At 38.5% G+C, this 24573-nt stretch overlaps 1 protein-coding gene across 1 annotated transcript in view; it reads right to left on the bottom strand.

Annotated features, from left to right (window-relative positions):
- PDE11A (phosphodiesterase 11A) overlaps positions 1-24573 on the bottom strand; it is a 380751-nt gene that overhangs the window by 149964 nt on the left and 206214 nt on the right. Inside the window, exons 7-9 of the mRNA XM_082689397.1 lie at positions 19361-19436; positions 16295-16362; positions 15460-15552 (exon numbers count right to left, since the gene is read on the bottom strand). Of these exons, the coding sequence (XP_082545523.1) occupies positions 15460-15552; positions 16295-16362; positions 19361-19436 (237 nt within the window). The remainder of the gene's footprint in view (positions 1-15459; positions 15553-16294; positions 16363-19360; positions 19437-24573) is intronic.

The raw sequence follows: 24573 nt of genomic DNA, 5'->3' as shown, positions 1-24573 counted from the left end.
AATTCTAGAATGGGTAAAACTAATCTATGGTAGAAAAACAGAACAGTAGTTATCTCTGGGGTGGTGGTGGGTGTCTCTGGGAAGAGGCATGGGGCAACACTTTTTGCACTTGTGATATACAAGATATATTTTTTAGTGAAAAATAACAAAATTGCTCTTTTAAAACTAGTAAGTTTTGAGGTGGTTTGATGGATACAATTAGGGTTCCAAAACAAAATCTATGTCTAAATAAAGATTATAAATATAGTTATATTAGTACTGAAAAATATGAGTAGTACTTTTGAAAAAATAACTGTGTAAATGTAACAATTTGTTTATGATCATGTAATTAAAATCCTACAAAATCCTATAATACATAAACAAAACCAGGCAACTGCAGGTAAATGCACACAATTCATTTGCCTACATAGTGAGAAGATAAAAGATACTGGTTCATTTTTGCCCTTATTAATTACAGAAATATTGATTTAAGAACACTTTTGTAAAAGACACATAATAAAAAATCTTCTAAAAAATCAAAAAAATATGATCCACATAGTAAAAGTTAGAAAACGCAAAATATAAGAAAGTAAAAACTCAGGAAGAAAAAGATAACTTACATAAAGCCAAAGCTTTCATCAAAAACAAAGATTCTCAAATTGAATTTAAACATTAAATTCAGATGTATGTAGTTTATAAGAAATATGCCTAAAACAAAATAACCTAGAAGTAATAAAAACAAAGTGTTATAATCAGTGAAAAATGAAGATACATTATACTTAAGGGAACAACGTGAATGATGGCAGATCTTTCATTGGTAGCAGTGAAAACCAGAAGACTGTGATATCTTAACATGGTAGAAAGAAAAAAAATGTAAACTCAAATAATAAGATGGTTAGCTCTAAGCACTGGTTACCACTAATTTTGATTTCTTCTCATAAAAATACTCTACATCTTTTATCACTCTAATTTGCAGGCAATGGGGAGCCACTGATGGTTTTAGAGACAGATATGACAAGTTACTGCACTTTAGGAGAATAAATCTTGAGTGTACCATGTGTGAGCAGAAAAGACACTAGAGCCAGGATTATTAGCTTGAGTAAGTAGAACTAATACAGGGAACAAGAAATAAAGATCTGAACCATGAAAGTGGAGATACTGCAGGAACAAAACTGACTGAGACTGGCAGATGTCTGGATGTGGAAAACCAAGGAGAGAAGTTTAAGATAAACCATTGTAAATGAAAACATCAAATCAGTATACTGTTAATAAAAAATATCTGTTCGACTTTATAAAAATTTATTTATTTATTTATTTGACAGAGAGAGATGCAGTGAGAGAGGGAATACAAGCAGGGGAAGTAGGGGAGGAAGTAGGGGAGGAAGCCTGATGAGGGGGCTCGATCCCAGGATTTTGGGATAGTGACCTGAGCTGAAGGCAAACGCTTAATGACTGAGCCACACAGGTGCCCCTAAGTGTTTGTTTTTTTTTTAATGGAGATTATAATTGCTAGATATGCTAAGTCTGGACTTTTGGAGGTGCATACAAGAACCAAGAGTTAGCTGGAACAAAAAAATCTGAAGCTTCAAAGGGAGAGAGAGTGTGAACTATGAGTTGGTTGTAATCTCCCCTCTGTCATTTGTGTTTTTCCTTTTTGGGTCCTTTCTCTTTTCTTTTTGATAAGTCTAGCTAAGGGTTTATCAATTTTATTATTTCTTTTGAAGAACTAGCCCTTAGTTTTGTTAATCTGCTATACTGGTTTCTTTTTGGTTTCTATTATCATTTATTTCTGCTCTAAACTTTATTAAGTCCTTTCTGCTGGCTTTAAGCTTTATTTGCTCTTCCTTTTCTAGCTACTTTAGGTGTAAGGTTAGGTTGTGTATTTGAGGCTTTTCTTGCTTCTTGCAGTAGGCCTGTAGTGCAACATATTTCCCTCCTAGGGTCACTTTGCTTCATATCAAAGGTTTTGGGCTGTCTTACTTTCATTTTCATTTCCTTCCATGTATTATTTTTTAATTCTTCTTTAATTTCCTAGCTAACCAATTCATTCATTAGTAGGATCTTCATTAACCTTCATGTATTTGAGGTCTTTCCAAATTTTTTCTTGTGGTTGAGTTCAAGTTTCAAAGTTCTGTGGTCTGAAAATATGCATGGTACCATCTTGATCTTTTGGTACTTGTTGAGGGATGATTTATGACCCAGTAGGTGATCTATTCTGAAAAATGAATTCCATGTGTACTTGAGAAGAATGTGTGTTCTGCTGCTTTAGGATGAAATGTTTTGAATATATGTTAAGTTCTTCTGGTCCAGTGTGTCATTCACAGCCTTATTGAAAAAATTGAAAAAATTCCTTATTTTCCCGCTTAAATGATCTGTCCATTGCTCTAAGTGGGGTGTTAAAATCTCCTACTATTATTGTATTATCATCAATGAGTTTCTTTATGTTTGTTATTAATTGACATATATTTGGGTGCTCCCAAATTGGGGGAATAAAAATTTACAATTGTTAGATCTTTCTGACGGTTAGACCCCTTAATTATGATATAATGCCCTTCTTCATCTCTGTTGCAGTCTTTATTTTAAAGTCTAGTTAAAAGTATGGCTACTCGGGGCACCTGAGTGGCTCAGTGGGTTAAAGCCTCTGCCTTCAGCTCAGGTCATGATCCCAGGGTCCTAGGATCCAGCCCCGCATCGGCCTCTGTGCTCTGCAGGGAGCCTGCTTCCCCCTCTCTTTGCCTGCCTCTCTGCCTACTTGTGATCTCTGTCTGTCAAATAAATAAATAACATCTTAAAAAAAAAAGTATGGCTACTCTAGCTTTCTTTTGATATCCATTAGTATGACAGTTGGTTCGGTATCCCCTCATTTTCAATCTGCAGGTGTTTTTATGTCTAAAACGAGTCTCTTGTAGGCAGCATAGAGATGGACCTTGTTTTTTACCCATTCTGGTACCTTTTGTCTTTTGATTGGTGCATGTAGTCCACATACATTCAGACTGATTACTGAGACATATGAATTTAGTGCCACTGTGTTATCTGTAGAGGTGTTTCCAGTGATGTTCTCTGGTCTTTTGTTGCTTTTGGTCTTTTTTTCTCCAAAGAGTCCCCCTTAAAATTTCTTGCAGGGTTGGGTTGGTGGTCATGAACTCCTATAGTTCTTGTTTGTCTGGAAAACTCTTTGTCTCTCTTTCTATTTTGAATGACAGCCTTATAGGATAAAGAATTCTTAGCTGCATATTTTTCCCATTCAGCACGTTGAATATTTCCTGCCACTTTCTTTTGGCCCATCAAGTCTCTGTGAATAGGTCTATTGTAAACCTGATCTGTCTTCTCTTGTATGTTAAGGACCTTTTTTCCCTTGCTACTTTCAAGATTCTTTCCTTGTCTGTGTATTTTGTTAATTTGACTATGATATGCCTTGGTGATGGCCACCTTTTGTTGAATTTAATGGAAGTTCTCTGTGCTCCTTGGATTTTGATGTCTGTGTCCTTCCCCTGATTAGGGAATATTTCAGCTATAATTTGTTCAAATAAACCTTCTGCTCCTTTATCTCTCTCTTCCTCCTCTGGGATGCCTCTGATATGAATGTTACAGTTTACCAAGTCACTGAGTACTCTAAGTTTACCTTATGGTCCATTACCCTTATTTCCTTCTTCTTTTTGGCTTCCTTATTTTCCATAATTTTATCTCTAGTATCACTTATTTGCTCCTCTGCTCCATCCATCCTCATTTTTATGGCCCCCATTTTTGTGTGCAGCTTGGTTATAGCATTTTAAATTTTGGCCTGACTAGATTTTAATTCTTTTATCTCTATAGTAAGGAATGCTCTAGTGTCTTCTATGCTTTTTTTCAAGCCTAGTTAGTATCATTATAATTGTTGTTTTAATTCTAGTTCAGACATCTTACTTATGCTTGTATTGATTAAATCCCTGGTCATGAGTTCTACCTCATGTTCTTTCTTTTGGGGTGAATTCCTTCATCTTATTATTTTGTTTAGAAAAGAAAAGACTAGGAAAAAACCCCCAGCAAAACAAACAAATAAACAAAGACAAAGCAAAAAAACAAAGAAAAAGTGAAGAAAAAAACAAAAAACCCCAAGAAAAACAGAAACACAAAACAAGAAAATCAAACCAAACTAAACCAACACAAAACTAGATCCTGGCTGGGTTTTGGTCTGCTTGTTAAAAGAATCTAGATCCCAAAATAAAACATAAAATAAAATAAAATAAAATGGAAGTAGACCAAAAATTTTAAAAATATGAAAATATATTTATATAAATTTAAAAAACAAATTAAAAATTTAAAGGGAATTGGAAAATATAAGAAAATAAATAAAAAAAATAAAAATAAAAGAAATAAAGAATAAGAGTAAAAAGGAAGCTCAATCCTACTTTCCCTAGAGCTGAAGATGTTCAGTACTCTATGATCAATAAACTTGATGTGAGCTAGCTGTGCTGGTTTTCTGGGGGAGGGGTCTGCTGTGCTGATCCTCAGGCAGACTTGGTTTAGTGGAAATGAGTGTCCAGGGCACGGGGTGCAGGGGGCATTATGAGACTTGGTGTACAAGGGCTCTGACCTCAACTAGGTGGTGTTGTTTTGCTCCCTGAAGGCTTTTAACACTGATGGGCAGAATGAAATTGCTGTACCCTGCTCTATAGCCTTGGACCTGAAAGTTCAAGCCCAGCCTCTTCAGTGAGCCCTCAACAGAAATGTAATCAATCCCCCTATTTGTTTCCCTGGTTTCTGTATGAACCCTGCACTCAAAGTAGCAAATGAAGAGTAGAAGCTCATGCTATCTGTTTAATTGGTTTTTCCTGTACCTTATACCCAAAGAAGTTGAAGAAAGTTGGCATGATTATTCTCTTAGGGCCTTTTAGAAAGCCACCACAATTATTTGATCATAATTTATACACCAGTTCAGTTAAGAGCCAGGAATTTTCACAAAGAACAGCTTCCAAAATGTTGTTTTAAAAGTAACTTAAGAGGTAGTAGTAGCTACAATGGGGAAATAATGACCATATAACCCTTTCAGGGAAGTAGTTCATTTAGGTTTCCTTTTTATCCTTTCTTAAGAAGAAGTGTTTATACAATGCAACATGTTTTCAGTAAAGAAGATTTTACAAATGGGAACAATTTCACTTTTGCCAAGTGTTGCATTTGGACTTGTAATCGGTAACCTGTAGCCAATGAACCTACAAATAAACAAAGTTCTTCCAAGGGTAGACATTTATCATTCAGACAATCACTGGATCATGGTTGGACAGTAACCTAGTCTGTAAAGTCATTTTGGTAGATAACAGAATGTTTAAATGGAACTCTTTCTGACTTTATAGTTGAGAACAACAGACACTACATTCTAAAGGGAGGTGCTAGGCCATTCTAAAGAGATGACTCCAAACTACTTCTGCTACCTTCAAGCTAAGGTACTCATTCCCCATCTCTGCATTGTATGAGACAAGGGAAACAATTTAGGAGAGGAGCCAATATTGAAAATCTTTTGGTTAGGGTTTTTTGAGAGTTTCTTAAAAAAACCATGTGTAGAACCCAATATGTATACTCCCAGAGAGTGTCACTGATTCGTGCCTAAAAATTCTAGGGGCACCTGGGTTGCTCAGTCAGTTAAGCAGCTGCCTTTTGCTCGGGTCATGATCCCAGCGTCCTGGAATTGAGCCCCTCATCGGGCTCCTTGCTCAGCCGGGAACCTTCTGCTTTTGTATGCCACTCCCTCACTTGTGTTCTCTCTCTCTGTCAAATAAATAAAATCTTAAAAAAAAAGAAAGAAAAAAAAATTCTAAAGGTTAAGGGGCAGAAGGAGAGGGCTACTTTGTGCAATCTAACAGTCAAAGATATGTGATTTCCATAGGCCAAATGGACCAATGAGACATAACTAGGCTTAAAAGGACTCTGACCATTGAAGCAATGAACCGATGAACAAAATATGGTACATACTGACAGTGGAATTTTATTCAGCCTTAAAAAATAAGGAAATTCTGACACAAGCTACAACATGAATGAAACTTAAAAACATTATGCTAAGTGAAATAAGTCAGTCATAAAAAGGCAATACTATATGAATCTGCTTATATGAGGTATCTAGAGGAGTCAAGTTCATAGACATAAAGTAGAAGAGTGGTTGCCAAGGGCTGGAGAGGGGAATGAGAAGTTAGTATTTCATGGCCACAGAGTGTTAGTTTGGGAAGAGTAAACAGTTCTGGAGATGGATGTCGGTTGGTGATGATTACACAACATTGTTAATGCACTAAATGCCCGTGAACTGTGTACTTAAAAAGGGTAAACTTTTTTTATGTTGTGTTTATTTGACCACAATAAATAAAGGAGAAAAACAAACATAGATCCTAGGAAAGAGGACTTTCTGAAGGAGTGAGATGATCCCCATGGAGGAAAGATCTGTGTGGGCCACTGGAAACCAGGGCCTGAGAAAGGATTATGACCCGTCAGTCAGGAAAGGTAAACCCACATCAGGGACTGTCAACAGGAGATTCCTAGCCCCCAGAACTCTCCAAAGAATTCATGAAAGGCACTCACAATAAAAAGAGAATGTTGGTGCTTGACACAGAGGGCCTTGACACCAGGTTAGGACAGCACCGTCATGTAAGAGTTTGCTCTTTATCCTATTTCCATTTTGTTCCCTGCACCTGTCTTGGGAAGGAGGTATAGTGAAGAAGAATAAAGAAGCTCACTGTGACCGTCTCCTGACCATAGTTTCTGATCCCAGGGAAGGGGAGGCGCTCAGATGCTATTTAACATCTGAGTGTATTAGAAAGCCTAGAGGAGAGCCAGAGAGTTCATCCAGGAGTAGGGAAGATTGCTTCAAGAGGGTAGGTCTAAAGAAAGAAGGATGAAAAAAAGAATGGAGTGACATTCTGTTAGCATCCTATGAGTCTAGTTGTGTCAATCACCCCATTAGAGAAATTTTTCTCCTTGGAGCTTAGGAGATTTTGCATGGCAGAATTATCTCCAGGAAGCCAGGTTGGCCCCTTAATCATCATCTAAGGAAATAGCCCAGGGAAGATGGTATCTTGGAGGAGATCTCCCCCAAAATAAATAAATAGAAATAATTGACACTCGTGGCCTATAAAGGAGAAGGGGAATATGGAGGTATGCTGTATGAGTCAGTGGCCAGCAAGACCGCTGCTGGTGACCATCAGCTCTTCTAATATAGCCCAAGCTGTTTCCATTTGAAATGTTGACATGGCAGACCAAAATAATTATCTGTGGCTGCGTGCATTCATTTATTCAATATACTTTTGTTGAGTGTCACTCTCTATAAAACACCAAAAGGAATAAAGAATAGCTAGGACATAATCACATACGTTAATGCAAACACATTCTAGCAGAGGAAAACATACAGACTCCCAATTAACTCTAATCTAGGACAAAGACAGGAATAAGTAAGCATGGGATTTAAAAGATTTATAGGAAAGATTACCCTTAAATTCAGCTTTGAATGACATAACAACTTTGAGGGGAGACAGCATAGTTAGAACAGAGAGTAACTGAGGTGGAAATGATATTAAAGATCAGACAGCAGAGAAGCAGGTGGCTGATTTGGAGACTACCAGGTAGTTGAGTTTTTTTGTAAGTAGCATAGAATACTCTGAAAAGAGAAATGAGAGCCAGGGGTAGCAAGATAGCTTGGTATGAACTTTCAAAGGGCCCCAAAGACCAGGAAGTTTGTACTCTGATAGGTAATGGAGGAGTAATTTAGGATCTCTGAGTGAGTGAATGATGCAATCTGAAATATGGTTTAGGAAGAATAGATAGATGGCTATTACAATTGCTCAGTCAAGAGGTAATGAAGCCCTTAAGTGGGATGGCTGCTGTGGCAATTTGAAAGGAAGAAATGGATGGCAGAGGACTTGGGGAGCTAGAATCAATGGGGCTTGGCTCCTGATCGCACATGCCTTTTCCACACCCTCTGTCTGACCCTCATCCCTTCCTTCCTCTGATCATAGGAGGGTAAAAGGTGTCCCTTAATACATTGACTTCTATTTCCTGGAAAATTTCTCATCAGTATCAGGTGAGTCTTTATTTGAATTTTCTATGAAAGACACCCCAAAGGACAATCCTTGGTGTTCAAAATGAAGAATATTCTAATTTACTTTCATACTGTATTTTCTTTGTCCACTGGACTTTCAGGTGAAGTTTCCCCCTTTATCATAGGATTCTTACACTCAGAAAATGTGAACATCCATTAGTACACTTCCTGTGAAGCTCTTGGCACTCCGGTAGAATGGAACCCAGGATAATAAAACTAGAGTTATTAAAAATGATGGTAAATTCTCCTCTTTGTTCCATTATTCAGCTTTAAGAGAATTTCTGCTCTCTAAGAGTCTTAGATTATTAGTTTTATATATTTAGGAAAAAGAACTTTAAGAATCTAATTATATAATTAAATTATGAGAAATTAAGAAAAGCAGTCATCAACGTAATAGTGTTTTATACTTCAATTGTTAAACAAAATACAGACAATGTATTAATCACTTCAGTTTTTAAAGGCCAGAAAAGAAGAAAGTATGTGGTATGTTCATACTGCGATTTTTTTGTCATTTGTGGATTAGGTTAAAACGAGCTGAAGGGACGCCTGGGTGGCTCATTCGGTTAAGTGTCTGCCTTCGGCTCAGGTCATGATCCCAGGGTCCTGGGATTGCGTGGGAGCAGGGAGCCTGCTTTTCTTTCTGGCTGCCGCTCCCCCTGCTTGTGCGCTTGTCTCTCTCTCTCTCTGACAAATAAATAAATAAAATCTCTTAAAGAAAAAAAAAAAAAAAGGAGCTGAAGTTGCCAGTATGTGGCAAAAGGGAAGGGACCGCTAGCCTGGCAGGTCTTTAGTAGAGACTTTACTCTTGGTGATGTACAGCTTTTGAAGACCTGCATGGCTATTTTTGACATGGGAAAATTTGTATTTACACCTCCTGAACTTCTCTGTAGAAACCTACAGGGTGACAGGAGCCACAGAAAATGGGCCTGCATTAAGTAAGCCCTGGGGCGCAGGGGGAGCGTGGGGTGCAGGGGTGAGGCTTGGGGCACAGGGGTAACACTGCCGGGATGCTCAGTGGCGAAACACGGAGCGCGCCAAGTATCTAGGAAATTAGGGATCTATTCGTAGTTGAAACTTCAAGCAGGAAATGATCCTTCTCATTAAAAGGAGCAAAAAATTGTATCTCTTCCCCAGCCCCTCAATCAGCACAGTTTTACAGCAACTCTTGGTCTGAGCATTCAGGACTTGCTGCAGATTAGAGGGCAGCACGTGCTCTGGTTAATAGGACAGGTAGCTTTTATAAAGTGCTTACTGTAACTAAACACTCCCTCAGCGCTTTCCCTGCATTGCTTTATTTAACTGTTAAAACACCCTTCTTATCATACCCATTTAACATATGAAAAAAATAAGATTGAGAAATTTAGTTGTCCAAGATCCAGAGCATCTGAATCAGGATTCAGTCCTAACTAGATTGATGAGACCAATGTCAAAGACAGGACTCTAAATCATCTCCCTGCATTGCCTGGCACTTAAAGCCAGCAGCCTCCTTCTGCAGTGGGGGAGGGCGCCTGGGGGGCTCAGCTGCTTAGGTGTCTGCCTTTGGCTAAGGTCATGATGTCGGGGTCTTGGGATGGAGCCCAGCATTTGGGCTCCCTGCTCAGTGGGGAGTCTGCTTGTACCTTTCCCTTTGACCCTTCCCCCACTCTTATGCTCTCTCTCTCAAATAAATAAATAAAATCTTCAAAAAATAAAAATAAAAAATGCCTGGCAGAAAGGATTCTTAAAAGACAAAAGAATGGGGGCACCTGGGTGGCTCAGAGGGTTAAGCCTCTGCCTTCAGCTCAGGTCATGATCTCAGAGTCCTGGGATCAAGCCCCGCATCAGGCTCTCTGCTTAGCGGAGAGCCTGCTTCTCCCCGTCTCTCTCTCTGCCTGCCTCTTTGCCTACTTGTGATCTCTGTCAAATAAAGAAATAAAATCTTCAAAAAAAATTTAATAAAGGGGCACCTGGGTCGCTCAGTGGGTTAAAGCCTCTGCCTTCGGCTCAGGTCATGATCCCAGGGTCCTGGGATCGAGCCCTGCATTGGGCTCTCTGCTCAGCAGGGAGTCTGCTTCCTCCTCTCTCTCTGCCTGCTTCTCTACCTACTTTTGATCTCTGTCAAATAAATAAATAAAATCTTTAAAAAAATTAAAAGAAAAACAAAACAAAACAAAAAAAACAACAAGAGAATGTTGTGTTGGCTCTCAAGAGTCTCCTGAACATGCAGGAAGAAATGTGTTCTCATTACCTCTCTAGGCCATGAAATATGCATGCCCACTTTCTGGGGAGGGAAAGGCTTCTAGGGGGGTTATTGTCACTGGGAGCTGTGGGATGGATGACTTCTCTTCACTCTTGTTGTCAAATGAAAAAAAACACACACACTGCACAAAGACTATATATATATATATATATATATATATATGGTATATGTATATATGAATTGGAAAGCTACATTTAGACAAAGATCTTGTGCAAGATCAAGCAGAAAAAAAACTGAAGAGAATAAATAAAAAAAGAGACAACACAAGTAGAAGAAGAACCTGCCCAGATCCAAGTAGGGAGTCTTTCCTTAGCTACACTAGAGAAAGAGGAGAGGGTCATCCCAGGTCCTTGGGAAGGAGGGATGGAGATGATAGAAGAATGGCAATGCGTGTGGTTCTGTCCCCTCTGGCTTGTGCGTCCTCTCTGTCTCTTGCTTATTATTGTTGCTGCTGTTATCATTAGTGTCATCATTATTATTTTACCTTAAAATATTTGCTGGATTATTTACATTCCTATAAAGTAACAAACTCTTTTCTGGAAGAGGCTGGTTATAAATAAAGGTTTTTAATAGAAATATTTACATAAAATTTTATTATTCACGTGCATCTATAGTATTTATAAGTACATAAATTTAAAATATATATATTCATTCAAAAGTTAAGGTATTTTATAGTATATGTAGATCTCATTTCGGAGTTTGGGTTTAGTAGCTCTCAATAAATCTTTTGTCTTCATAAAGCCCTGAGATAAGACATTCTTCTAGATATTCCTGCATATGGATTCCTGGGTGAGGGAGTGGGATAAGGGAACTCCCCAAAACACACTGATCATCACAGATCAGAGTTTGGTATCTAGTGAGGTAGGGGTTGAGTGGGGCGGGGAGGGATGAAACCACGATGGTGGCACCAGAGTTATGACTGGGCTAGCACACAGAACATACAACTGCACATACGAGCCACTTCTGAAAGGGTGAGATTGCCATGAGGCCCAGACTTGGGCTGGAAATTTGGGAGTGTCAGTAATAATTTTTGTGTGTAAGGATAGAAGGTATCTGAGTTGCACAAACAAGAGGGTATTCACTATGAACCCAAATGAGCAGTTCCTGGGTGAGGAGACTGTGGCTGTATTAGCACCTTGTAGGTAAAGGGAGATGTGGCTCCCTGAGGGCAGGTGGGGACTAGGCCTTGGGAGAGTGTTGCCTCTCATTGGTGAATGGCAGCTCTTGCTTCAACCCACGCCCTTCTCAATGGCATGAAGATCCACCAGGGGGCAGTGAGGAGCTTTATGTGGGTGTGTAGGAGCTGCACTGTGTGTGAAGTATAACATGACAGGATGAAATAGGTTTGTGTGGGACTAGTGTACAGTGTGTCCTTTTCAAAGTTGCAGAAACAAAGGAACTGAAGCTGGATGAGGCAACTCTGTAGAGTTCAAAATTTGAAGATGGTGAAGGAGTCGTGACAACATTTGTTGTTCAAAATTCCTGCCCTCTTTTCTTTCTTAAAATCTATGGTGATTTCTCAGTAATGAACATACTACTGCAAGCAATAATGTGGTGATTTTTGGTATTACTATAATTTTATTTATGGAATGTTAAAATCTCATGTATCACCTCACCTCATTTAATTCTCACAACTGAGGTAGGTGACAGAGGTAGGATGTGAAAATTCTTTTGCACATAGAACTTAATGCTTTATTATTGATTCATAGGTTGCATATTTACAGTTTACTTGTTTATTAATTCATCCTGAAGATATTATTTTTATTCCTTGTTGTAAAGATATTATATATAAATAAAGCAGAACTCAGTGGGAAAACCAGAAAAAAAAATTCCCTTCACTGAGCAGGAGAATCCCTTTCACCCATTCTTTCCTTCCTCTCTCCCTCCATCTGTCCAAAAACCATTTAATAAATGCTTTCTCTGTGCTAAGTGCTCTGGTAGGCACTGCGGATAAGATTATAAAAAAATAAATTCCCTGTGCTTCCAGAGTTCAGAGTTCAATTAAGGGTAGAAAAGTTTTTGGTAAAGAACTAATTTTATGTCTTTAAACCTTAAATCAAATTGCTGCAAGTACCACAGTGTTGCCTACTTATCTTCTCCCTTGGTTTTATCTTTCTACCAATATCTTGCTTGGTACACAGAATATTTTGAAAATTGCCCATGTATTATATTGTGCTGTTCTAGATAATGTCGTGTATTATGTGATATTTTATCTGTCCTACTTAATAAGTATTTCACAGAATCTTTGATGATAGCTACAGACCAAAAGTTGGGGAAAACAATAAATCTTGCATCAAAACCAGCTGGGATTTTGCAAATCAATCAATGTGATACACCACGTTAATAAAAGAAAGTACAAGAACCATATGGTCCTCTCAATAGATGCAGAAAAAGCATTTGACAAAGTATAGCATCCTTTCTCGATTAAAACTCTTCACAGTGTAGGGATAGAGGGAACATACCTCAATAACAAAAAAAGTCATATATGAAAAGACCACGATGAATATCATTCTCAAAGGGAAAAAATTGAGAGCTTTTCCCCTAGGTTAGGAACACAGCCAGGATATCTACTATCACCACTGCTATTCAACATAGTACTATAAGTCCTAGCCTCAGCAATCAGACAATAAAAAGAAGTAAAAGGCATCTTCAATGACAAAGAAGAAGTCAAACTCTCACTCTTTGCAGATGACATGCTACTCTATGTGGAACACCCAAAAGACTACACTCCAAAATTGTTAGAACTCCTAGAGGAATTCAACAAAGCGGCAGGATATAAAATCAATGCACAGGAATCAGTTGCCCTTCTATACATTAACAGCGAGACAGTAGAATAAGTAATTAAGGAGTAGATCCCATTTATAATTGCACCAAAAACAATAACCTAACCAAAGAGGCAATGTGTCTGTGCTCGGAAAACTATAGAACACTCATAAAAGAAGTTGAGGGAGACACAAACAAATGGAAAAACATTCCATTCTTGTGGATTAGAAGAACAAATATTGTTAAAGTGTCTATGCTACCCAAAGCAATCAAAAGCAATAAGACCCCAGTGTTTATAGCAGCAATGTCCACCATACCCAAATCCCTACCAAAATACCATCAACTTTTTTCAGAGCTGGAACAAATAATCCTAAAATTTGTATGGAACCAGAAAAGACTCTGAATAGCCAAAGAAACATTGAAAAAGAAAACCAAAGCTGGTGGCATCACAATGTCAGACTTCAAGCTCTATTACAAAGCTGTCATCATCAAGACATTATGGTACTGGCACAAAAACAGACACATAGATCAATGGAACAGAATAGAGAGCCCAGAAATAGACCCTCAACTCTATGGTCAACTAATCTTCGACAAAACAGGAAAGAATGTCCAATGGAAAAAAGATAGTTTCTTCAATAAATGGTGTTGGGAAAATTGGACGGCCACATGTAAAAGAATGAAACTGGACCATTTCTTTACATCACACACAAAAATAGACTCAAGATGGATGAAAGACCTAAATGTAAGACAGGAATCCATCAAAATTTTAGAGGAGAACACAGGCAGCAACCTCTGTTACCTTGGCTATAGGAAATTCTTGCTAGACTCGTCTCCAAAGGAAAGGGAAACAAAGGCAAAAATGAACTACTGGGACTTCCTCAAGATAAAAAGCTTTTGCACACCAAAGGAAGTAGTCAAAAAACCAAAAGACAATTTACAGAATGGGAGAAGATATTTGCAAAGGGCTTACCAGATAAAGGACTCATCTCCAAAATCTGTAAAGAACTTATCAAACTCAACACCCAAAGAACAAATAATCCAGTCAAGTATTGGGAAGGAGACATGAAGAAACAAACAAACAAAAATAATAATAAAGCTACTCTATAACCCAGCAATTGCACTATGAGGTATTTACCCAAAGGATACAAATGTAGTGATCTGAAGGGGCACCTGCACCCCAGTGTTTATAGCAGCAATGTCCACCATACCCAAACTGTGGAAAGAGCTGAGATGTCCTTCGACAGATGAATGGATAAAGAAGATGTGTGTGTGTGTGTGTGTGTGTGTGTGTTTGTGCACGCACAAAGCCATCAACAAAAATGAAATCTTGCCATTTGCAACGACGTGGTTGGAACCAGAGGCTAAGCAAAATAAATCAATCAGAGAAAGACAATGATCATATAATATCACTTACATGTGGGATTTAAGAAACAAAACAGGATTATAGGGGAAGAGAGGAAAAAATAAAACAGGACAAAATCAGAGAGGGAGACAAACTATAGGAGTCTTAACCATGGTTTACTGGTTAACCCAGGGGAGGGAGGTTAGGGGATGGGGTAACTGGGTGATGGACATTAAGGAAGGCACATGATGTAATGAGCACTGGGTATTATATAAGACTGATGAGTCACTGACCTCTACCTCTGAAAGTAACAATGGATTATATGTTAATTAATAGAATTTAAATTAAATAAGAAAAATGGTATAGATTTAGATTGCTGCTAAAAAAATAATGGTTTTGGAGCAGAATACTTTTAAATCTTTACGTTTCTGTCCTAATGCTGTAAGTGGAGTTCAACATCTTAGTACTTTAAGAGAATATTGTACCATTTGAGAAAAAGCAGCAAGCTGGGACTCAGAGGAGAACTCTTGTTTTCAGACTTAGTCTGAGGGGAGAGGCAGTTTACGTCTGGGGAATAGGTCAGAGTTCTCAGTGGGAGGTGTACATGTTTGTGGTGGGGGAGTTGGAGAATGACAGAAGCTTCCCTCACTTGGGTCACATATCTTCACAGTGAAGTTTTCTTCTATGGTAAGAAAAGTTGTGAATTTCCAGACTACCTTTACATATTCAAAGTAAGTTCATAATGCATTTAATTTTAAATAAATCCTAACAAATTATTTTTGCATCATCACTTTTAATAAAACTAACACATAAAATCTATATCTAACTGTGAAACATATGGATGGCCTTTAAGGAATCTGTGTATTCCCCAAGACTGTATGCAAAATTGTGTGCATATGTGTCCTTGTCCTAGAGAGGGTTAGTGGCTTTCAGCAAATTCAAACACATGACTCTAAAATAACTAAAGCCCAATGAATAGGTAATTAAAAATTGAGAAATTAATCCCATAATAAGAACGTTTTCTCTCTCATAAAATGAGAGCTTTTAAAGCATATAATATGGACATAAATACTGACTTACATCAAGAGCCACGGACTGCTTGGCCCAAGACTTCTTCACTTGATTGTACATAATTGTGTTGTTGATGCCCAGGCCACAGAAGATGACAAAAGCCTAGGAAAGAGAAAGCCCACTAATTAAAAATTACAATAATTCATTGGTATAATCTAATATGAAAGCAGGCAGTCATCAGAAATGGGTCTGAAAATATAACTTTATTGTACACAGAGGTAGGCCTTGGGGAAATATGCACATTAAAATTCTTAATTACTATTGTCATGTAACAGTTTTATAGCTCACATTGCACATGAGAAAAAATTATTAATATAATGTCCTGGTGAAGAAATGACTTTATAAATTTAAAACACACTTATAGTCTTGTCAAATGTGTTCTTAATTTATTTAGGTTGTGGACTGGTTTTGAGTAATTTCATTCCATTATACTAAAGCACCCTCTTTCAGTGGCTAGGCTATAAAATATTTTGGTGAAGAAACCAAGTGGGCATGCCCATTAGGTAAATGTTAAAAGGAAGGAAGATAGATCTAGAACCAGTTTGTAAAGAAGCTGTGAGGTATTCTCTCCTAGAGGAAAAATAAGCATGGGGTTTCCATGTTGGCTACTTTGTTGGTGCAACGTGTACAAGGATGCCTGTTTGAGGCCAACCTTTCCAGCTAGAGGGCAGACTGGAATAAAGGGAGGCTTGAAAACCCAAGAAAGGAGATGACCGAGCATGCAGTGGAGCTGGCTGGCGGTCTCGCCACTATACACACACTCTTGGCAGATTTTGACAAGCTGCCACCAGGAGACTAGTGGTGACTCAGCTCTAGCTTTTGGTGCACAAATTTATTTTCTTACCTCAAAAAGTCGTTGATCTGCATCATCAAAAGCTTTCCCGTCAAGTCTATTTAACACTTGAGCCACTCCTGTGGGAAGAGTTTGGTTTACGCGGTCATTTTTAGCACTGGCCACTGTGTTACTATAATCTAATAAAGCCCAGCTGACTTGATACCTCCCTTAGGTAACTTCAGACACTGAGTTTAATCTCTGGTCTCCCCAGTGCCTGCTGTCGTGTGGGACAGATCTGAGGTACATCGATGCAGTCTATCTTCAAGGTGGTGATATCTAAGCTGAGTCACAGTGAAGCCTGAAGTTCTACCAGGCATCAGTCTGATTCCTTAAAAATGGTTTTCAAGAGGACTGTGCACAGTGACTTGGATATATCTGACATATATACACATGCATATATACATATATGCAATTAGCTGTATCACTGAATGTTAATAACTGTGTGTATACACATGTGTGTGTATACAAAGGTATCTGTAATTTTTTATGTTTTCAATCCTGTGGAACACAGCGCTTGAGTGAGGCATTGTGATTAAGAACACGGGCTCTGAAAGACAGTTATCATGTGATCTCACTGATCTGAGGAATTTGAGAAACAAGACAGAGGATCATAGGGGAAGGGAGGGGAAAATGACACAAGATGAAACCAGAGAGGGAGATAAGCCACAAGAGACTCTTAATCGCAGGAAACAAACTGACGCCTGCTGCAGTGGATGGGCATGGGAGGGATGGAGTGGCTGGGGGACGGACATAGGGGAGGGTGTGTGCTATGGCGAGCGCTGGGAATTGGTAAGACTGATGAATCACAGACCTGTACCCCCGAAACAAAAAATACATTATATTTTAGTTAAGGAAAAAAAAAAAAAAAAAAAAGAACATGGGCTCTGGTGTCACACTGTCTCATTTCACATCTCAACTCCACCATCAGCTGTTACCTAACATTTTTGAGCCCTGAAAGTCCTCATCTGCAAAATGGGGATGAAAATGTTGACTATCTCAGAGGCTATGAAGATGAAATGAGATAATGTTTGAATGTTTTAAAGCATGTTGCTCACATGGAGTGAACATTCAAGAAATGTGGGGGATGGTGGCGCAGTTAACCTTCAAAAGATCAAAAAGGTTAGTTCTGCTGCCTAATACCGATGGGGTACATACAGTTCTAGCAAACTTAACTCCTATGTACTTTCTCTGTCTCAAGTTCATTTCCAGCACTGTACCAGATGTTTTGGGGCAAGACTCTCAAAACATACAGTTCTAATCAGAAAAACTGAACAATCTTGAAAAGCATTCTCCCATGTCCCCATTTGGTACAAACCAAACACAGTTATAATTCTAAAGCATGCTTGAATTTTTTTAAAACACCTAAATTCCCACTAGGTAAATAAGTCATCATATGCTAGAAGACATTAAATAATGATGTGTGTATGACGTATATAATGAAACAGAAGTCTTTGGCATGTAAAAGGCAAACTGCAGTCTTGATTTTTTTTTTAGAATTTTTTTTTCTTTTTAAAGATTTTATTTATTTATTTGACAGACAGAGATCATAAGTAGGCAGAGAGGGAGGCAGAGAGAGAGAAAAGGAAGCAGGCTCCCTGCTGAGCAGAGAGCCCTATGTGGGGCTCAATCCCAGGACCCTGAGATCATGACCTGAGCCGAAGGCAGAGGCTTAACCCACTGAGCCAACCAGGTGCCCCTGCAGTCTTGATTTTGAAAGAATAATAGATGTTTACTGTTAGGAATGAAAGCTAGGACTGTATTTGAGATTGCCATTGGACATCAACAGCACAGAAACAGTGTTTCTTATGTCCTTCCTCTTCTCTTTAAACTTAAATATATTTAAAAGTATACATGATGCAAATCAATACTTCGTACTAGGGGTTCAAATTCCCAAATCTTTGAACATTCTTTATGTTCATTGATGTAGAAAAATTTTTCTGCAAAAAGCGAACTGGTGAAAAAAATTCTGTTATAGTCCAAGCCTTGACAATATTTCCAGAATACTAAATCCTTTGATAAGTAGCAGGGTCTTACAGTTTAATAGGTAATGTTGGGGGGAAACAAAGAAAGGCCAATGCACTAATTACCTTACATCTCTTAGAAAAAATCATGCTTTAATTATGTTTCAATAATTTTAACTAACACCTCCACTCTTTATAACTTCTCTACCTTACCCACTGACTTCTTTCTTAGATTTAATACTTTCCTGATAGAGGTTCTGAGGGGAGGGAAAGGAGCAAAGGAGGGAGAAAAACTTGGAAACTGTTGGCCCACAGTTCTGTTATTCTGGGTCAAGTATAACCTATTTCAGAATCATCCAGACAGAAAGATGCTGCACAGTCTATATGCTGCACAGTCTAATAATGCATGTTCTTTTCCTTTGCATGTACTCCACCTATAAAAACACAGACGTAAGCACACAGATGTAGTGGGAAAATCTGTAGAGGAGTTGGGACAGCCTGACTTGTAACCCTGATCCTGCAACTAACATTCTGTGACTTTATTCCGGTCTTTGTGGGATTCCCCCACCCCACCTAGATTTCCACAAAGTAAGATAAGAGAGTTCTATCAGTTGATTTCTGAGATCCTCTCCAACTTCAAAATTATTGGTTTAAAGAATAAATTTTTGTTCATTGTTCTGGCTCATGTGGATTCATCAGGAGTCTACACCTATGAGGTGATGTGAGAGAATGAAAATTAGGTTGATGAGTCCTGGACATAAAAGAGGGGAGCAGCTATCACTTCTTGGCCTTTTTGCTAAGATCAAGTGCAAAAGGGGGGAACAGGTTAAAAAAAAAGATGTGGTGTATTTTAAAGTAAATTTGTCTTTCTTTATAAAAGAAGTTTGTACTGGGTGGCACAGTTGGTTAAGCATCTGACTCTTGGTTTTGGCTCAGGTTATCATGTCAGGACCGTGACATTGAGCCTTGCATCAACGCCACGTTCAGAATGGAGTCTGCTTAAGTTTCTCTCTCCCTCTCCCACTGCCCCTCACCTGCACCCTCCCTTAAAATTAAAAATAAAAAAAAAAAAAGAAGTTAAAAAGAAGTTTGAACTATTTAGGTAATGTCTTACCAATTATTTGGTGGTTGCTATTCCAAATAGGGACGCAGAGAACAGATCTTATATGAAATCCTGATATCTGATCAGCCTAGGATATAAGAAAGTAGTCAATTAAAATTAAACATTATTCACTCATTTCTGACTTAACAGCTTACCACTTTTCAAAACAGACATTTAAAAATAACTTTAAAAAAGACATGTTATAATCTATTTTTTAGTGCAGATACTCACCTGCCTCTTTTAATTTAAAACATCACAATAAACATCAAGCCCCAACCAAATATGAATAAACCAAAAGTCCCTACACAACACTACCTCCCCCAATCCCTGCAGCCATAGAGATCTGAATGTAAAACTCTTGATCATGATCATACCACCAGACAAAAATTCTAGAAACTGTTTCTGCCCTGAGTATTTAAAACATTTTATTTAAACTAGTGGTCAAGTCTCTTTGATTGGGCACATTTGTTAGTGAAAATGTTTTGAGCCTATAATGTTACCATATGCATATATACTTTTAATAACTTCTCTCTCTCTCTTACTTATTTATTTTTTTTAGTCTCGAGAGAGAGAGAGAGACTCTTAAGCAGGCTCCATGCCCAGGGGGGCTCAGTCTCGCAACACTGAGATCATGACCTGAGCTAAAATCAAGAGTCAGGCGCTTAAGCAACTGAGCCACATAGATGCCCCAGTACTCTATATTTTTAACATCACTAATTTATTATATGTATTATAAAGTCATACACAAAAAATTAAAGTTGCCATATGAGAAATGTAAAGGTTCATAGATCTTCTTTCTATACTCTAGACTGTCAGATGACATATTTAAAATATGAAGATGTAATTACCAGGACCAAAAACCATTCATTCAGTAATAAGTTCCACTTAATATTAAAACCAATGGTCCATATCTAACTGTTAGATAAGAAGACTGATATGGTTTTGGTGAATTCATATGACCTTGATATCTAGTGAGAAAGGTCAGCATGTCATCCCAATACTATAAGAAAAAAACAAGATATCAAGGTTTTATACGATTATTGGGATAAAAAAGGTACTTTTAAATGTTCATTGTAGAAGTTAAGAGCTACATATTTTAAACATTTGAAATTGGAAGTTCATTTACACTCCTAAATGTTTAGGTGATTATTTTTATTTTGTTATTTTTATTTTATTAAGATTATTTTTAGATTGTTTTGGTTTTCCTCTGAGAAATTAATTTTTCAGATATCTTCTATTCTTGATACCAGTATGTTTGTTTCTTTTTTAAAAGTACTTGTTTGGTTTTGTTCAAGAAATCTTTCCCTACTCCTAGCTCATGAAGATATTTTCCAATTCTTTTCCTAGAATCTTTATTGTTTTAGCTTTCACATCTAGATTTTCAATCAAACCCAAAGTGATTTTTGAGAATAGTGTGAGCTAAGAGTCAAGCTTCTTCTAACATCTATTTATTTGTCACCTCCTATGCACCACACACATGGCTGGGTTTTGAGGATACAAAAATGAATTTAAACAATTATGTGAGGAGCTCACGGTGTGGTAAAAATAGAAACAGTTAAGATAAAATAAGGGTCCAAGTAAAGCAATTTCAAAATACTATAGAAAAGCCAGAAACTCTGTTTAGAGAAATCAAGAATAGCTTTAGATCCTTACAAGTGTGTGGTCAAGGACAATGATGGCGCTGATGATGCTGAGCTAACATTTACTGGATGTTCACTTCCTGTCAGGCACTGGGTTCAATACCTTCACAGGTATTACCTCATATACTTGTTAAAACAATCCTGTAGGTAGGTACTGTTCACTTCCTCCCTCTCAGGTAAGACCCAGAGAGATTAATTGCCTTGAAAGTGAAAAGACTGGTTCAGAGAAAGTCAGACAATAACAAACACATCCATCAGAGTTATCGTCCAGAAGAGACAAAGTGGTTTTCTTTCTCTCCCTCAGGCTAGAGTCTGACTTACAGCAATGCTAGGGAGCAGGAAGGAGGAGGTCCATTGTACAGAGGTCTGGGAGGTATCAGCTGCAGACTTGGGCTAGCCAGAGCAGCGCTAGAATGTTTGGGTCTGCTTTGTTCCACTGAGTGTCATACACAGCGGTTGGTAGTCCCGAGCCAGCATGGAGAAGGAGGGACAGTTGCCTCTGCCAAATCTGGGCCAGCTGAAATCTCACTCTAACCTTTCCTGGGAGATCTGAAGCAGCTGAGGAACAAGGTTCCTCAGACGAGAACAAGAAACAAGGACAGAGACAGCTCGAAAGGCTGGTGGTGAGAAAAACAAACCTCAGGCTGTTGATCAGTGAAATAAGAGAGAGTTTTGTTTACCAAAAATCATTATTGTAGTGCCCCCCAAAGAATTTCTTATTCTGAGGAGGCTCTCCCGTCCCTGCCGAGGATAACATGGAAATTTTTCTGGTTTGCCTAAGAGCGGCTGGAGTTCCCTGATGTGGGGAACACAGTCTGAGCAAAACGATTCTGAGTTCAAGTTACAATTGAGATGGTGGTGGGAGAGAGGGGGTTGCTGAGGCACTCGTCTCCGAGTCATCAGCCTCTGGTTTGGAGGGAGTGAGTAAAATCACCAAAGAAGAGCTTGCACAAGGAAAAAGGCGAAAAGGATGAAAACTTAACTGGAGGGGACCTGGTATTTTGGGCGGAATGAAGATGACCGGGTCAGTGCCTGGGATGGAAGAGAGCTCCAAAGCTCATGCTCGTAAACTTAAGGCTTTATAGCATTTCTAATGTGTGAATACACTGCTACGACCTTTGCGGAAACAGATTTATTGATGTGTATCCAGACTCTAAAAAGTATAAATATCCTTCAACCCATCAATCCTTGTGTCTAGAAATTTATTCTATGGTAGCTATTATAGCTACACACAAACGTTACATAGAAAGGTGTAAATCATAGCATTACTAATGATGATGCTAGGGACTTGGTTAAGGAAAGCACAGCACATCTACACAATGGAATATTATCCATCGAATGTAAATCACGCTATAGAAGAATATTTGTTAAACATGGACATTTTTAATACATCAAGTGATAATAGTGTGGGTATCTATAGGTGTACAAAGAGTTATCATGTATGTTGGAAAATCCTGGAAATATAACCATAGTAATTACCTTTGAATTGTTGGCCTATGGGAATTTCTGTTTCTTTACTTTCTAAGTAGACTTTTCTTTTTAGAACAGTTTCAAGTTCACAACAAAATGAGTGCAAGTACAGAGAGTTCCCATCTCTTGCCCCACACGGGCACCTTAGCCTTCCCCACTATCAACATCAGTCACCAGTGTGCTACATTTGGTACAACTGATGAACTCACCCTGATACATCATTTTTCCTACAAAGTCCCCAGTTCACATTATGGTTGGCTCTTGAAGCTGTACTTTTCATGGGTTTTAACAACTGCGTAATGGCCTGTATCCCCCATTACAGTATCACACAGAGGAGTTTCACTGCCCCTCAGAACTTCTCTGTTCCACCTGTTCATTCCTCCATCCCTGCTCAGTTCTGACCACCACTTTTCCTCCCCAGTTTCATGTTCAGTGTGTACATCATGATGATCTGATGCATGTATATATTGTGAAAGAATTCTGCCTAGGGGAGTTTTTAAACTACTATTTCTGCTTTCTAAATTTTGGATAATGAATTACTTGTAGACAAGGGGGAAAGTTATTTTCTAGATAGAACTGACGTGGAACAATAGCGTCAAATTTTGCAGCATAGTCAAATAGGATAAGCCCCCCGAAATGGGTCACTGAAGCACCAAAAATGGGATGACTGAAGACAAAGACAGGCAAGGCAAGAAGGGATGGGACGAGAGACAGAATTCAAGTGGTTAATTCTAGAGGAGAGGAAGGCCACACTCAGAGAGTGGCGTTGGACAGATCCAACACTGGAGGCTTGACACAAGAGGACAGGAGGAGCAAAAAGAGAATGCTGAGAATGTCTTTAAATCATTCCCACTGCAGCTGAGGGAAGGAAGGGAAGCCGACGCTAATCGGCGATGAGAAAAAGGAAGAAAGCGTGGTAATGATCAGCAGGCTTGATGAGCCCAGCACGACGAGAGATGGGGGGAAAGCACAGCAGAATATGATGAGGATGAATTTTTTGATTTTAAGATCATTAAGGCAACCCCCTCTCCCCACCGACTTATCTATCGGTAGCAATGCTGTTGTTTCTGAAAAAATGGTTAGTCGATATGACCATACGAAACAGCAAGGGCTGAGAGCATGTATCGTCCTCTGCAGGGGCTAAAGGAGAAGAGATGAAGCCCATCAAAGGAAGCACCAGACATCTGAAGAATGAACCCCAAACAGGAGCGAAGAAGGTTAACAAAGTAGGAAGGAAAGAATCATCTCTGTTCATCAGATTACCCAGGTCTTCAGATCATATCAGTCCATGGAGCTCATAAATATCTATTGGCCTCTTCACCCCAACCAAGTCACCAAACCTCTCTATGTCTCAGTTTTGTTATTGACATTTATCTCGTGCACACCAGAATGTCAACACTGGCTGTCTCCAGATTTTGGCATTCTAGCCAATTCTCATCTTTTTTCCTTTGTGCTTTTTCTTATTTTCCAAGTTGTTTTGTAGGAATATGTGTGAAAGGGTTTCAAAATTTGCAAGGTGTTTTGCAAGTGTAAATATTACATTTATGTTGTAAATGTTAATTAACATTAACATTAACATTGCAAATATTAATACTGAGAGGAAAACTTGCCTCCCAATATCGGCCCCACTGTTCCACAGGGTTCCCAAACATTCTCAGTTCAAAACTCACATCGTTAGAGTCCCAGATGTTAGACCATGTGAGACTAAGCAGCCTTTCTAGAAGGCTATGTTCAAACATATTGTCTGGGAGTGCCTACTTCTTTCCAATTAAAGATGTGTATACCTAAACATTTTCTCTAGTGTCCTCATTGGGTCATTCCAGTACATGCATCTACTTGGAGCCATCAAAATACACTTGTGATGTTTTCCAGCCTCTCAAAGGCAGTCAGTGGAAAAGTTAAGTGAGTTGGTGGTACTATAACACTATTCTTTATTTTTCAATGTGTTTCCTTTCCCTACAAAGGTAGGTGCAATTTTAGTAATACGTCTGTCTGTCTGTATGTATTTATTTATAAATAAAATATTTCATTTTTTTGAGAGAGAGAGAGTGAGTAAGAGAAAGAGACAGAGTGCATGAGCAGGAGAATGGGCAGGGGCAAAGGGAGAAGGAGAAG

Source organism: Mustela nivalis (assembly GCF_964662115.1).
Source record: "Mustela nivalis genome assembly, chromosome: 11".
NCBI lineage: Eukaryota > Metazoa > Chordata > Mammalia > Carnivora > Mustelidae > Mustela > Mustela nivalis.
The sequence above is the reverse complement of the archived record's forward strand: the minus strand, read 5'-3'. Positions and strand labels throughout refer to the sequence as shown.